Source organism: Megascapheus bottae, chromosome 7, assembly GCF_031878675.1.
Source record: "Megascapheus bottae isolate mThoBot1 chromosome 7, mThoBot2.hap1, whole genome shotgun sequence".
In the NCBI taxonomy this organism is placed as follows: domain Eukaryota; kingdom Metazoa; phylum Chordata; class Mammalia; order Rodentia; family Geomyidae; genus Megascapheus; species Megascapheus bottae.
In genome coordinates this window covers 63,866,079-63,882,663 of record NC_143515.1, presented here as the reverse complement: position 1 = coordinate 63,882,663, position 16,585 = coordinate 63,866,079, and the positions used below count along the sequence as shown (strand labels likewise).

The 16,585-nt window shown below is 43.1% G+C and overlaps 1 protein-coding gene across 3 annotated transcripts; it reads left to right on the top strand.

Moving 5' to 3' along the window:
* Positions 1-2,172: 2,172 nt before the first annotated feature.
* Positions 2,173-16,129, top strand: Ypel5 (yippee like 5). 3 transcript variants are annotated; one of them, XM_090337219.1, is made up of 4 exons: positions 2,173-2,299; positions 3,491-3,518; positions 12,480-12,644; positions 15,204-16,129. In XM_090337219.1, the coding sequence occupies exons 3-4, from the start codon at positions 12,504-12,506 to the stop codon at positions 15,426-15,428; spliced, it is 366 nt and encodes a 121-aa protein (XP_090193345.1). In that variant the 5' UTR covers positions 2,173-2,299; positions 3,491-3,518; positions 12,480-12,503; the 3' UTR covers positions 15,429-16,129. The 3 variants fall into 3 exon arrangements, with proteins under 3 accessions (XP_090193345.1, XP_090193344.1, XP_090193346.1); XM_090337218.1 differs by lacking the exon at positions 3,491-3,518 and having other exon boundaries at positions 2,174-2,299; XM_090337220.1 differs by lacking the exon at positions 2,173-2,299 and having other exon boundaries at positions 3,491-3,554.
* Positions 16,130-16,585: the final 456 nt, after the last annotated feature.

Sequence of the window (16,585 nt, the reverse complement as noted above, 5' to 3'; positions counted from 1 at the left end):
TGTGTCTAACTGGATGACCTTGAATGAGCTACTCCCTGTGCTTCAGTTAACTTATCTATAAAACAGGAGTGACAACAGTACTTACTTAGTAATTTTCAAAATTAAGAGTTTATAAGCCAAATGCCAGTGGATCTTACCTGCTAGCTGCACAGAAGGATTAGATCTGAAGGTCTTGGCTCAAAGTCAGTCTGGGAAGAAAAGTTTGTGAAACCTCTATCTTCAATTGACCACCATAAAGCTGAAAGCAGAGCTGAGGCTCAAATGGTAAAGTGCCTGAGTTCAAGCCCTCATACCAGCACAAAAATATTAGAGGTCGGGTACTGGTGGCTCACACCTGTAACCCTAGCCACTTAGGAGGCTGAGATCTAAGGATTACGGTTCAAAGCCAGCCTGGGCAGGAAAGTCTCTAATCACTAGAAAACCAGAAGTAGAGTTGTGCTTGCTTGCCTTAAGCAAAAGCATTCAGTGACAGTGTCCAGGCCCTGAGATCAAGCTCTACTACCAACCCAAAATAAATATATCTACCAAGTAACTTTCTATCAGTGGGTACTGTAAGTGAAGAACAAGTCTCCAGGCTGGAGGATACTAAACACAACACTCATTCAGAGAAAGAGCTGAAGGTCATTAACAATACAAAGAAGGCTTCCTCCCCAAAGGCAAGCTTGAGAATTTACATAAATGGCCTTCACACAAGCAACCTTCTCTGGGGCTGGGCCACATTCCCGAGATCACTTTCTCTCAAAGCTGCAAACGTATGCAAATACTGGAATAGTTCTATACAATGAGCCCACAGCACCACTTCAAGCTTTTTCTGAGTATATTGGAAATACAGTCTCAGGGACTTTGCTGCTCCTGGCTCATGGTTTAAAATTGCTTAATCTCTTAGGAAATTTACTTTGAGGTTCAGGTTAATTTAATCTAAATTGAATGAAAAGTCTTGTGGACTTGGGGTTGACCAAGAGTCTAGTGCTTGGAATTTGCTTGTGAACTTCTATCCCAAGAATGTTAAACATCTTGCATATTAACCTCAATTCCTAGCCTATACACATTTAGAAAAGGAATAGACAAGTAGACACATTTTTATGTTGTTCTTAAAGTGAGCGAACAGAGATAACCTGGGAAATTCAATGAAATAGGTGGGAAGCCTGTCCACCTTCAACATGATGCAGGACTGAGGAAACACCTACCTTTTTAACAAACAAATCAGAGTTAGGAGGCAACAGAAAGGAGAATGTTGGGGGTGAGAGGAAGAAGAGTGGCTTGAACTCAGCGGCTTTCCTTTAGCTTTTTACTTCTGCTCAAAACTTGGTCTCTACCACATGAGCCACAGCTCCACTTCTAGCTTTTTGGCAGTTAACTGGTGATAAGAGTCTCAAGGACTTTCCTGCCTGGTCTGGTTTTGAACCATAATCCTGAGGTCTCAGCTGAGTAGCTAGGATTTCAGGCCAGCCACCCACTGGTGCTCTGGAGTCTGTCTGTCTCTCTGTCTCTCTTAAAGTAAACTCGGGGGGCACAGACGTTTCAGAGGACTTAGTGAGGTTTGTGAATAGAAGGTAAGTATAAAGAATAAACATAGGCATTGGCTTCAAAGGAATGAATAATGACAATGTTCCTCTTCACCTAGGGTGCATTTGAATCCAGGTATCTGGATTCACCTAGGGAACAGCCTGTTGATTTTCTTTGTCATCTCGGGCCTCACAGGGCATCAGGAGGCTAGGCCTCTGCAGCCACCTGACTACGCTGATGACGGCCAGCTACCCTGAAGAAGACTGAGCCTTTTCCTTTAAGTAGCTGACTCACGTGGACGCTGTGTTGTGTGCGCTCAGCTGGGAGGGGGGGGGTGGATCCTCAGGCTCACCGCATTGGTCGATTCGGAAGAGGGGGCAGAGTTATCTTCTCTGATTGGCTGTACGAGTCCGAGGTGTCAGGCCGGGGGCGGGGCGAGCGGCTACTAGCCAGCCCCAGTTCTGCGGCTTGGGCGAGGGGTGGGCCGCCCAGCCCAAGGAAGCGGGAGTGCGGGGGGAGGGTGAGTCAGGGAAGGGGCGGGGCCCAGAAGAAAGGGCAGGGTGCCAGAGAGAGGGGCGGGGCCTAGAAATGAAGTCTGTTCCGGACCAACCGGGAGAGCCGACTGGCGGGGGGGCGGAGCTTCTCCGGGTGATTGGCGCTGAGGCCGGACCACGGAGAGGCGGGGCCAAGGCTGGGGCCTGAGTAAACCTAGAGCTTCGGGAGGCCGAGGGGGCTTCGACCCAGCTGAGGAGGCGAGGAGTCGCTGGCAGCGCCGCTCTCACCGCCGCTTCGGGTGAGTGCGGCGACGGGGGCTGGGCTTGGGGACGGTGGGGACCGAGGAACTATTCGCGTCGGGTGGCTTCCAAGCCTTCGGGGAGCGGCCCGGGGCGGGGGCCCGGGCAGGAAGTACCTCTTCCTCGCTGGGAACCTCCCGGGGTCCCGGCGCAGCCGCCCCCCTCCCCCGCCCCGGGCTGGTCGGAGAGGCCCGCGGTGCGGGGCCGCGGCCCGGTGGGCTGGGCCGCTCCTCTTTGTGAGGCTCCGGCGTTGCGGCCGCCGTCGGCCCGCCCCCGCCGCGCAACGGGGCGACCAGCGCCACCACAACAGCCGCGACCCTTCCGCGCGCCCGCGTCCCGGGGAGGCCCTACGCCGAGCGCCCGTCGGCGGACAGTTTGCCCGGCGTCCACCCGTCCCCCCCCCCCCCACCTCCCGGGCCGCCCCGCCCCCACGGCCGCCGTGCCCGCCGCTGCGTCGGGGGCGCGCTCGGGGCTGGCCTGCGGGCCTGCGCTCCGGAGCCCGACGTGGAGTCCGAGCTCGCGCCGAGTGGTCCCGGGGCGGGGGGCGAGGTGGGGTGGGGAGTGGGAAAGGAAGGCTCCGCGGCTTGGCAGGCGCCTCCCGCTCCCTCCGGGGGCCTGAGCTCGTGCCCGGCGGGATCGGTGCCTGCCTCTGCCCCACAGGGTAAACATTCACCGCGTTTACCCCCCCTGCCCTTCTGTACCTCGGGCCTGGGGAGACTGACGGGCAACCTTGCCCCCGCGGCGGGCCGCAGCGCCCGCCCAGCTGTTTTGCCCCTGTTTGTTGTGCCGGAGGAGGCCCTGCCACCGCCGCGCTCGCCGCCCGGAGCCTGGTGATTGGCCGGCGGGGCCTCACGTGGCCGTGATCAGCTGGGCCCTCCGCGGGTGGGGGCGGGGGGAGCCCTCCCCGGGCCGGCGTCCCGCCTCCGGCCGCGCTCGCTGGAGGGGAGGTAGGCGTGCCCTGCACCCCCACCCCACCCCTTCTCATCCTCGAGTGCAGGTGGATGGGACCGGCCTGTATTCCGTGTCAGCGGGAGTGGGAAACTGAAATGCTACACAGATCGGTGTAGTCCCTGGCACCGACTAATCTCCCTTGCAGGGCAGAGTCGGGGAAGGTATACGGCTCATTCATTTTTAAACTTTTTCTGTTTACTGAGCCCTACTGGTAATCTGAGGATTTTTTTTTATTCCAGGTCTCCTTGACAGACGGAAAAATCTGAAGTAACCTCGGGCTAACCTTGTGTTTTTGGAAAATTTGTAGGCTTGCTGGTGAAGTAGCTGGGAGAGGGTGGGGGGGGTAATAGAATAAGTGCTAGCTAACCTGTACAGACACATACACAGGATCTCGGCTACAGCCCAGTAAAGCAGAAGGGGAAAGCGCGCACTGTTTCAAGGGTACATAATTCGTGCCAGATGTGAAAGGCTGTGGTGGATTCTTTTCCTAAAAGTTTTTCACATACTTATTCTGGGTCAAGTTAAAAGGAAATTAGAAAAAGTTTCAAAACTGTAACAACACGGTTTATTATTAGTTATGAACCCCAGTCCTGGTGATTCAGGCCAGTAATCCTACTCCAGAGGCTGAGATCTGAGTATTAGATTCAAAGCTAGCCTGGGTAGACCAGCTTTGCAGGGTGTCTTCTCAATTAACCAACCCAAACCCATCATCAGTCTTGATTGAAGAAGTTGAGTGAAGACAGAGGCCCTGAGATCAAGCCTCACTATTGGCTGTCAAAACAACCCCCTTCCCCAAACAAAACAATGAAACCCATATAATATGTAATAGATATAAATTATGAAATAAGAGTTACAAGAATTCAAAGATGGGACCAGGAAAAGGAAGTAGGAAGCATTCTGAAATGACTTGGTAACTGCTTAGGCTTAGAAAATGAAGAGTCTGGGGCTGGGAATGTGGCCTAGTGCTAGAGTGCTTCCCTGGCATACATGAAGACCTGTGTTTGATTTCTCAGCACCTCATAAAAAGAAAAAGAAGAGACTTTGGTGGCATTTAGGCAAATAAGGGCTTTAAAAAAGCAGGCCCAGAACATTTCCATCTAGCAAGAAAGTTGTGGAATTTGGCATACTTTCTGGATGTGTTCTGGAACATCAAGTACGCTATATACACTCTTTGGAAAGAACTAATACCTATTTTGGTTAACCTTCATCTGGTCTACTGCCCACTACAGTTTATATTGAGCAACCTTATTATCTCTATAAAAGGTGGTGAAATTTGTTTAATTATTTATACAAGAAACCTAATTTGAATTTTAATAGCTTTTCTAAACAAGATTGGTGAAATACTTTTAAAATAATGTTATCTGGGCTGGGACTGTGGCCTAGTGGTAGACACATACGTGCCTCACACGTATGAAGCCCTGGGTTCATTCTTCCATACCACATACACAGAAAAAGCCATAAGTGGCACTGTGCCTATATTATTGTATATTTAGTATATTTGTGCCCAGAATATTCTTTTAAGGCTTTATAGTGTCACAATAACTATTTATATCAAATGTTAATTTCCCTGGTAATCCTGTGTGGTAGTGAGTATATAATATAGGACCCAAATCTTAGCTAGACAGAAATTTACTGAACACTTGAATCAGGAAATCAGACTGTTAAATTGTACTTCAGATCATCTAGCACAAAACTTTCAGCATTGCATCAGAACAAACAGGAGATCATGAATTTGTCATGTTAACAGGCTTTTGGGAGAGATTACCAACTCCGATTGTTTGCTGACTCATAACTGGCTGAATTATATGACTGATCTTATATTTCAGTGATGATTAAGCAGAATTATAGAAAAGTAGTATACTTGCAAACAATTTAACAAGACATAAGATAAGATGTTCTAGAAGGGAAAATGCAAAGGCATATATGACATTCCTGTCACTTTAACCTTGGCAGTAAATATTTCTCTGAAAACTTGAAAAGTGGTTTTATGAATAGAACTTATTTCCCTGAGTAACTTTAGATCAGTATAGAATAGCTACAAATCTATAAAATGCTTGATAAAAATTATAGAATCATTAAGTGTTTATGATGATCATTATTGTACTTAACCCAGCACTGGCAATTCCTTGGGTTTTGTTTTTTCCTGTATTTTGAAGAGAATAGTCTGAACATGGAACTCATGACTTCCCATGACTCTGTTTTGATTTAAACCAAGCCATCTCAGGGAAAGGGGCAGATGTCTTTATCCTCCATGTAGACTCCACTGTCATATTCCTGCTTCAGAGTCTTGGTAACCCTGTGCCCCTTTTTGGTACAACGGAAACCCCCTGTGGTCTATACTGTGATGGAGATCCTTGAAGTATGTATTCTGTGGATAATTTCTTCACTGAGGAAAGGCCTTTCAGAACTGGATAGTTTCTCTTTGAAATTCCTGTGAGATGCAAATAGATACATATTGTTCTCTGGTATTTTTAGAGTTGAGAAGTGGTGCCTCCTTTGGGTAATTACACTTGCTAAGGTTGAGACTAAACTGAATTTTTAATTAGGGAGAGACAGCACTTATTTTAAGACCTAGAACGGTGACACCAAGAATTTGAGATGCTTCAGAAGGGCTCACATTTTCCTCTGTTCATGACTTCTGTCCCTTCATTTCTTAATTTCTGTAAGAAAATGGAGATAAAAGCAGTTCATTGTTTTTCATTTTCTGAACCCTGCTTCCTTATCTGTGATGGAGGAGTTAGACTAGGATATATAGAAAAAGATAGTCTTAGTTTCACTGTACTTTGTTTAGCTTTTACTATGTGTGAGTCACTGTTCTCAGAATCTAGTATGTCCATTTAATTTTCATCCCTTATATATGTATATGTGTATATATAAATGTACATAGCATATATGTTATAACTAGCTAGGTACATAAATATATATATATCATTATAGTCTATATAATTCATCTTCAGCATACTGTAACATCCTGAACTGGTTATAGAAAGTTGAGAATTTTACCTAGAAAATCCATTTTAAACTGGGAGCAGGGAACTTTAACTGATCTTACCAAATGCTTCATTGATTCTTAAACCTAATTGTTTAAAAATTTGGTTTTTTTCTGAGGCTAAAAATGGATTTCTAACTAAAATGCTTACTGTAACATTGTGTGTGTGTGTGTGTGTGTGTGTGTGTATGTATGTAATAGGGCTTGAACTCTGGGCCTGCGTACTGTCCCTGAGCACTTCAGCTCAAGGCTACTGCGCCCTACCCCTTGAGTCACAGCTCCACTTCCCCTTTTCTAGAGATTAGAGATAAGAGTCTCAGGGTCTTTAGTGCCCAGGCTGACTTTGATCTGATATCTGATCCTCAGATCTCAGCCTCCTGAGTAGCTAGGATTACAGGAGTGAGCCACTGCGCTAGCTGCAACATTATTTTTTGAGCAGGGTACTTGAAAAGAAATTCAGTCATTTTAAATGTTGGGACCCCAAGTTTATGTAGCAGACTTGTTTAGCAACTAGTCAAATGGCTATTGTAGTGAGAAAAAGTGGCTGAGGATGAACCAGTGTGTGTGGCTGTGGTTCACCACTCCTTAGAAATTCATGTAATGCTTCTGTGTCACAAAATAAATACTCTTTGTTTTGTTTCTTTTATCAACTATTTAAAAAGTACAAAACTAATTTTTAGCTTAACAGGGAAAAACTACATTTGGCCCATGGGCCTTCGTTTGCTTGTATGTGCTTTTAATGAAAGGAAAATACGATTATTTCAGTTGTGTATATACACAAGGAATAGACTTTTTGGAGAACTAGTTTACTGATCTGCAAACTAAGAATTTATATGATCTTTCATGTCCAGTTTTAATACAATACATTATTGAGGATTTATGGAAAGAGAAATACCCTTTTTCTTTAAATTCTGTAAATTCAAAAAAATTAATATAATAATACATTGTGTTCCCAGAAACTCCTGGTAAAATAGGAATTTGAAGTTGTAGTTTTAGAATAAGTAGAACAAAATTACTTTTTTTTTTTTTTTGCCAGTCCTGAGCGTGAACTCAGGTACCTGTGCACTCTTCTTGAGCTTTCTCAAGGCTAGTACTCTACAACTTGAGCCACAATACCACTTCCAGCTTTTTCTCGGTGGTACCGAGGAATTGAACCCACAGCTCATGCATGCTAGGCAAACACTACCAGTAGGCCATATTCCTGGCCCCTAGTTTTGTAATTTTCTTACTTCAGAATGGAGACTGTACAAAACTAGGATGGAAGTCTCATAAAATTATGATTATCGAAGTACTGGGTTTTACTTGAGATACTTGTGATATGGAAGGGAGCATGTTAAGTAAACCTGAGCATTTATGATGTGTTTATTCATTTCCACCATAAACCCTCAACAGCAAAGATAAATACCAAAGCACCCATTGTTTCCAACACAATAATGTTCCTCAGAATCAAAAGAGAAAGGATACCTAGGAAAGTTTTCACTCTTGTTTCACAAGTATTCCATAAGGCAAGTAAAGTGATTAGCATATGTGGGAGATAATTTGGGTATAAAAATAATCACAGAAAACAGATTAGTGCTAGCTGGTTGCAGGGTGTGGGAGAAGGGATTGGCTGCAGATTGGTCTGTGGGAAATGCAAGTGTTCTAAAGCTCATTTGTGGCGAAGGTGTTACAGCTTTGTAAATTTGCTAAAAATTATTGAATGGCACACTTACAGTGGGTTAATTTCACCTATGTATGTAAAGTATTCCTTAATATAAACAGTCATTTAATTTTTTGTGGTGCTGAACCTGTACCCAGACCTCTTGGAAAAATACTAGCAAGTATTCTTCCACTCAACCCCACACCAGAAGCCCAGTAAAGTTGTTTCTTTGTTTTTGTTTTTGTTGTTTTTTGCTTTGTTTTGTCAGTCATGGGGCTTGAACTCTGGATATGGGTGCTGTCCTTCAGCTCGAGGCTACTTACTACCTTACCCCGTGAGCCATAGTGCCACTTCCACTTCCGGTTTTCTAGTGGTCAAATGGAGATAAGAGTTTCAGGGACTATAGTGACTGTGTTGATTTGAAACAAGGTCCTCAGATCTCAGCCTCCAAAGTAGCTAGGATTATATTTGTGAGCCACTGCACCCAGTAGTAAAGTTGGTTCTTGTTCATTATTATTATTTTTTGTTTGGTGGGTCATGGGGCTTGAACTCTGAGCCTGGACCCTGTCCCTGAGCTCTTCAACTCAAGGCTACCACCCTGCCCTTTGAACCATAGCACCACTTTTCTGGTCATTTATTGGAGAGAAGAGTCTCACAGGCTGGCTTTGAACCGCAATCCTCAGATCTCAGCCTCCTGAGTAGCTAGGATTACAGGCATGAGCCACTGCGCCCGGAACTATTTTTTAATCCTGTTATAAACACATTAAATTTTATAGAGAAGCAGTCTCTTTGAGTACATTTCTCAGGTCTTAATTCAACACAATTGTAGTGGTATTTGTGCTTGTGTTTAATAGAACATACACCCTGACCATGAAGTCATACCTAGATAGGATAAATCTGATTTCTCTGGAGGGTTGTTTCTGTTTTTATAATAACAGTTTTGCAGTCACTTGTTCTCTGTAGTTTAGGAGTGTGTGATTGACTGTGGTCTTCTGAGATTAAGGTGCACTGGCAGAAGGGCCTGGAGTGGGGAGGAGCTTACCATAAGCCCAAAGGAAAAGACTGAATCCTACAGCCTAGGAATTCAGTCACCAGAGGATAAGAACTGAAACAAGATTAGTTTAGAGCCTTGTTTGGCCACTTTGGAAAGTCAACAGTCTATTTCTTTTTTTCTTTTTTATGAGGTTTTCAGAATAAAGTTGAAATTCATTTTAATGTTCATATGAGCTGAACTGTAATACACTTGAAATGGGATGGTAGATTGAGCAAGTACCCAGTCTTCATTTCATCAATAATAGCAGGGTAATGTCTGCCTTACAAATTGTCACAACTGAACAATATGTAATGTACTAAGTCCTGTAGAATAGAGACAGTAAATCATTAGGTGTGAGGCAGAGTTTACGGTATCATCCAAAGAAGCCTGATAAAGTGCGAGTCTTGTTTTTTAGTAAACTTCCTTGTCAACAGATAATGTGGCTGGCTTCATCCATTCAGGAGTTTTCTCCTGCTTTGGAGGCTGTGGATTTCAGGATCCAGGCACTAGCAGATTTTGGTGCCTGATGAGTAAGGATGTATTTTGAGGTTGTAGATAGCCTCATCCGGCTGTGCCCTTGCATATGAAAGGGGCAAGATAGCACCTCTGGTGCCTCTTATGAGGCCACTAATCTCCTAGTGAGGATTTTGCTCTCATGACCTAATACCCATTAAATGCCATGACACTGGTGATTAAAGTTCAACCTAAGTTTTGCAGGAATACAAACATAGTAGTGGCATTCGGGTGAGGTAAGCTTCTTGAGAGTTTGAATAGTTTTTGCTTTTGTTTTTTTCCCCCTGGTCGTGGGGCTTGAACTGTGGGCCTGGGCTCTGTTCTTGAGCTCTTCACTTCAGGGCTAGCACTTTACCACTTGAGCCACAGCGTTACTTCTGGTTTTCTGGTGGTTAGTCGGAGATAAGAGTCTCATGGACTTTAGTGCCCAGGCTGGCTTTGAACCACAGTTCTCAGATGTCAGCCTCCTGAGTAACTAGGATTACAAGGCATGAGCCACTGAACCAACGACAGATTGAATAGTTTTAAGTCAGTACTAGGTTTAGTTTCTAACTTTGCTAAGCTAACACTTAAACCCAGAACCGAATGTCACTGCCAAAGTTTTGCTATTTCATAAAGACTAGATTTCATAACATTCTGGTATGTCTTCTGGCAAACTCCCCCTCCATTTTACAGTTTAAAAATACATAGATAGAACTCTATAAATGGCAACTGCACTCAGAATAGTGTAACACAAGGTTCTGCCCAGATATATTTTTGGTATTGGGTAATGAATCATATAATTGGATCCAGTAAAAATAGTTTGGTAAAGAGCCAAAATAGACAGAACTTGAAGCAAAAGAAGGCATATTAAATCTTCCTTGCCCAGTACCAAATGGTCAGTCACAGCTGTATTGTGTGTGATTTTGAGCCAAAGATAGAATGACTTCTGTACAAGGTATAGGGAGCATTCATTTGAAGTATACAAAGTTATCCACAACATTCTATTTGCTAAGCTCAATATAGAAACATCTAGTTAGCACTGCATGAAGATTGAAATAAATTGCAATATGAAAATGTAACAATTTTGAAGGAAAAGTAGTTTTGAAATGAGACCTAGAAGCTCTAGCTGGCTAGAGACTGAACCCTCAAGTGACACATCTAAGGGAGCTGAATATCTTTGCTACCAAGACTGTAAATACCTTGCTGTGGAGTCCTTCCTGGTAATTATCAGTATGAACAAACAAGTCCAAAGCCAGTCATTCACAAGTTGAATGTTTTATTGCTGTTACATGAGTCTCATAAATGAAAGGTGAGGTAATTGTATAAAACAGGAGAATGAGCAAATGAAATGGTCTAGGAGAGACAGGGGATAGTTACTGCTCATCTCTAGTCAGTTACTATTTCCCTAGGAGAAAACTGTGTGCTAGGAAAGTGATAAACCTACCACTTGCTATACAGTCTAACATGTATAGAAACTATTATGTTGTTTAGTAAGCATCTGGAAAAAATAATGCTAGAGTTTTAAAGGTGATAGACAATAAGGATTACTTTTTTTATGTACAGAAATGTAATTATAAAGTTAAATATTTTAAGTATTTTTAGTCCAGGGTTTGCTTATTGTGACTCTTGATAATATATTAGTTTTCCTTTGCAGAGCTGCACATGGTAATTGTACTCATTTATTTTTGTATTCTTATTAAACTTTATGTCTTAATGTTTAAAGGGAGTAATAATGATGTTTATTAGTGTATTTGTGATCATATATGGACTGCTTAATTACAGAGGAAGTCTGTAGAAGAATGTAGCTGTGTGTGTGTATGTGTGTTGGTGGTACTGAATTTGAATGAAGGGTTTCACACTTGCTAGGCAGGCACTCTACTATTTTAGCAATGCCCCAACCTGTGGAATTTTCTTTTCAAATTTATGACAGTGGAATATGGACAGTGGAGTATGGAGTTTCTCCCCAACCCCACCTCAAGAAGCAGCTATATTTTCTCTGCATGCCATTGTAAACATTTATAAGATTACTTAGGCCTGGCACCATGGCTCACCCCTGCAATCCTAGCTACTCAGGAGGCTAGGATCTGAGGATTGTGGTTCATAGCCAGCTCGGGCACTCCTGTGAGATGCCTATCTCCAATTAACCACCAGAAAACCTCTGTGGAATGACAAAAAAAAAAAGTTTGAGTGTTTGAGCACTTCCATGATTTATTTAATCCATAAAGTTTAAAGATAAGTTTTTTTGATTGTTTTTTGATGACTGTCGGGGGCCTTGTTACGATCCCTAAGCTCTTCAGTTCAAGACTAGCATTGTACCACTTGAGCACAGTGCCAATTTAGTTTTTCTGGTGGTTATTTGGAGATAAGAGTCTCACTTCATGCCTCAGCTGGCTTTGAACTGTGATCCTGAGAGTGAAGTGAGTCCAAAGCTACCATCCTACCCTTGAGCCAAGCCCCACTCCCCACCCCACCCCCCCCTTTTTTTTTTCCAGTCCTGGGCTTGAGCTCAGGGCCTAAGCACTGTCCTTTGACTTTCTCAAGGCCAGAGCTCTACCACTTGAGCCTCAGCACCACTTCTGGCTTTTTTCTATGTATAGGGTACTAAAGAATCGAATCCCGGGTCTTCATGCATGCTAGGCAAGTATTCTACCACTAGGCCAAACTCCTGGCCCCCCACTTCCTGTTTTCTAGAGGTTAATTGGACATAAGAGTCTCAGGTCCTTTTGTGCCTGGGTTGGCTTTGAACCTTGATCCTCAGATCTCAGCCTCCTGAGTAGCTAGGATTACAGGTGTGAACCACCGTGCCCAGCTTTCTCCACATTTTTTTCCAGTGATAACCTTTTTTAGTTTTCTGTTTCTAAAAGTGTCTTAGGTTAGGCTCTGTCTGTCTGTCTCTATTCAATGCACAAACTTTAGAACCTTTTTTTTTTTTTCAGGGTCACCTGGTTTACATAGCAAATACTGAGAAGCAAAGATGACACATGTATAAGTGGTGCTCTGTGACATTGCCCACCTGGAAGCTAGCTGGCTGTTTTATGATCATAATACATTTCATTTTCTCTTTGCTCCTAGGTGTTTAGAACCTCAGCTATCAAAATGGGCAGGATTTTCCTTGATCATATTGGTGGCACTCGTCTGTTTTCCTGTGCAAACTGTGATACGATCCTCACCAACCGCTCAGAACTCATCTCCACTCGGTTTACAGGTGCCACTGGGAGAGCATTTCTTTTTAACAAGGTTGGTGGAAAAGTTTTATTCCCAAACCAGTGGTTGTATTTTATAGCAACATCAGAGTACTCTCCCTAGAGCTGCAGATGCTAAGAAGAGTCAGGATGAGCTTAAATCGGTGGAATTGATTGCTCATTGGCTTACCTGTTATGAGACCTCATGAAGCATTACTACAGTGACATATATTTGCCATAGTAGGGACTGGACCCAGGCACTTGTGTATATTGGCTAAGCATAGCATTCTACCACTTGAGTTACACTTTTGGGATTTTTGTTTTCTTTTTTTCTTTTCTGGTTTTTTGTTTTGTTTTATTTTGGGTTTTTTTTGAGTCATGGGGCTTGAACTCTGGGCCTGGGTGCTTTCTTTGAGCAATTCAGCTCAAAGCTCCTGTCCTACTCCTTGAGCCACTGCCTCACTTCCCATTTTCTAGTGATTAATTATAGATAAGAATCATTCTTTAGTGCCTGGGTTGGCTTTGAACAGCAAACCTTATATCTCAGCCTCCTGCATAGCTAGGATTACAGATGTAAGCCACCACACCTGGCAGGATTTTTTTTTTTTTTTTTTTTTTTTACCAGTCCTGGGCTTGAGCTCAGGGCATGAACCCTGTCCTTGGACTTTCTCAAGGCTAGCACTCTACCACTTGAGCCTCAGCACCACTTCCAGCTTTTTGCTATGTATGTGGGGTACTGAGGAATTGAACCCCGGTCTTCGTGCTTGCTAGGCAAGCACTCTACCACTAGGCCAAACTCCCGGCCCAGGATTTTTTTTTTTAAGAGAGAATTGCTGTTACCTTTGCATGGATTGACCTTAAACTTATGCTGTCTCTGCCTCTAGAGTAGCTGAGATTATAAGCATATGTGTAGCCATTCCTAGTTTGGAATGTAACTTCAAAAGAATTCCTTATAAGAAAAATTATGATGTGTTTCCCTTGAGCTTAAGTACAGGGCAGGGAAGAATATACTATAGCAGGCTAGCCATCTTAATTCTATAAATAAAATTGCTTTTTTTTTTTTTTGCCAGTCCTGGGGCTTGAACTCAGGGCCTGGGCCTGTCCTTGGGCTTTCTCAAGGCTAACACTTGAGCCCTTCAGCCACAGCACCACTTCCGTCTTTTTCTGTGTATGTGGTACCTAGGAATTGAACCTGGTCTTCCAGCGTGTTAGCAAAGTACTCTACCACTAGGCCTGTAAGTAAAGTTTAATCCTAGTTACTCCGGAGGCTGAAATTTGAGGATCAAGTTTTCAAAGCTAGCCCAAACACAGAAGGGCCTGAGACTCTTATCTCCAATTAACCTCTAGAAAAAACGGGGAAGTGGGGCTTGGCTCAAAGGTAGGGTGGTAGCCTTTGGCTGAATAGCTCTGGGACAATGCCCAGGCCAAGTTCAAGCCCCTTGACCCACACACACACAAAAAAATAATAATGGTTGTAATAAAGGCCATAAAGCCTCCAAAGCTAAAAATATTTGCCATATGATTTACAGAAAAGTAAAGTGCAGAGGATTGTTGGTTGTTTGGAATCATTGGAAATTGATTACAGACTGTCTTAGACCTATCCATAGTATTCATCATTCTTAAACTTACTGAAAAGTGCATTAGGCTAAGTCTATCCAATCTTGATTTTTTTTTTTTTTTGGTTAGTTGTACGGTTTGATCTCTGTGCCTGGGCACTGTCCCTAGGCTCATCAGCTTATTTCCTTGATTTTTTTTTTTTTTAATGTGAGTCCTGGGGCTTGAACTCAGGGCCTGGACACTGTCTTTGGACAATTTTTGCTCAAAGCCAGTGCTCTGCCACTTGAGCTACAGCACCTCTTCTGGCTTTTGCTGTGTATGTGGTACCAAGGAATCAACCAAGGGCTTCGTGCATGCTAGGCAAGCACTGTATCACTAGGCTACGCTCCCAGCCCCTAGGCTCTTTAGCTCATAGCTAGTACTCTGCCACTTAGAGCACAGCACCACTTCCCATCTTTTGATGGTTGATGGAAGATAGTCTCACCAACTTTTCATTCTCCAGCAGACTGTGAACCTCAATCCTCAGATCTCAGCCTCCTGAGTAGCTAGGATTACAGGCTTGAACAACCAGCACATGGCTCAGTCTGGTTTTTATATAAAGCATGTTCTCAGAAACAAAGTTGACAAACATTTCCTAGAACATGGATGGTGTAATGTGTTCTCTTACAATGATTTATTTGCAATAATGATCATTGACTACCATACAATAGCAATTGGACTGAAACCTGCATTTCATGACTCCCAATTCCAGGATTCGCTTCACTACAATACAAAATACGATGTAAATGTATATATAAATTCTGTAAATGCTTTACACTATTTATACATATTTAGCATATGTAAATAGTGTAAAGTGGCTAGTACAATATGGTGCGCTTGCCTAAGTTTATCTGCCTTGGCAGTGTGTACAAACAAACTCTTGAGAAAAGTAGCTTTGACTGAAGTAACATTTGTTTGCTGTTCTGAAGTTGATGTTACTGCACCAACCATAATACTGTATACTTACTTGACAAGTACCAAACATGCCTTTGCAGTTCTCTTTTCTGTGTGTTTTTAGGTAGTTAATCTGCAGTACAGTGAAGTTCAAGATCGAGTCATGCTCACTGGCCGCCACATGGTTCGAGATGTGAGCTGCAAAAACTGCAATAGCAAACTGGGATGGATCTATGAGTTTGCCACTGAAGACAGCCAGCGTTATAAGGAAGGCCGTGTGATCCTGGAACGAGCTCTAGTTCGAGAGAGTGAGGGCTTTGAGGAGCATGTACCATCGGATAACTCTTGAAGAAAAAGAGATACCCATCTTTTCCCAGGTTTCCTTCACTGAAAACAAATCTACTTACATACACTGTCACCTTAGCATCAGAGTCGGATTCATGAACTGCGGAACAAGAGGTTGTGAGAATCTTACGATGGAACCTTTCTTTCTCTCTTTTTTTAATTTTGTATTTTCCATCCAACAGCAGTGTGTAGAGAATATTATGCACATGCCGTTAATTTTTTTCCCTGTGTTTACATCTTGGGGCAGAAGAGTCTGCAGCTACATGGTAGGCTATGTGAGGAAAAAAATTGGGGCTATTAGAGTGGAAAAAGTGTGTTTTATGTAAACTTTGATGGAGAATATGTCAGGAGCATGGTTTTAAAATTTATTTGGGCTTCATTTTAAAACTTTTTTTTTTTTAACTCAGTTGTTTCACTTGATTTGCTAGCTTCAGAGAAGAGATCCGAATCTGTGCCCAGCGCTAAAGGCTCAGTGTTAGCATGGCTTGTGCTGGCCAGTGTGCCATATTCTTGTTGGAGATGAACCGTAGCACCAGAGCCCATTTTTTTCTTGTCAGTCTTGACCCAAAGATGTCACCATTCCCAGTTGCTTATCACCACAAAATTGGTGTTGATTGGAAATTTTTTCTGAAATGGGGCAAAACTGCTTGGTTGTCTTTTTCCATGTAACTTAAGCATAGTAATATAAATAAAGTTATAGTTGGATATTTTTGGTCCTGTGTTGCTTTTAAAAACACCTTATAGAAGATCAGAGTATTTGATAAGTAGCTTTCATAGCAGTTATATGCTTCTTCATATCTTACACTAAAATGACTGTAGAGGATATTTGTGTAAATGAAAGTATACTGTTTAGATCCCCACAGTATTACATTAGAAAACAACTAGACAGAACATCTGTGTGCATCCATGCAGAAAACATTTAATCTGCATCTGTTGTAAAAGAAGGGGGAAATGAAGCCACTTACATAAAATACTGCTTTACACAGCACTTCAACCCCTCAGTTTTGCATTGACATTGAGGTCTCTAGAGCCTATTACTTTTTATCGAAAGGTCTAGATCTCATAATAGCCTTACCCCCCCCCCCCACGTCTTCCCTTAAAAGTTCAGTTAATTAACTTTGAACTATACTTGGGACTCAGGTGAGAAGGGTCAAGTTTGGC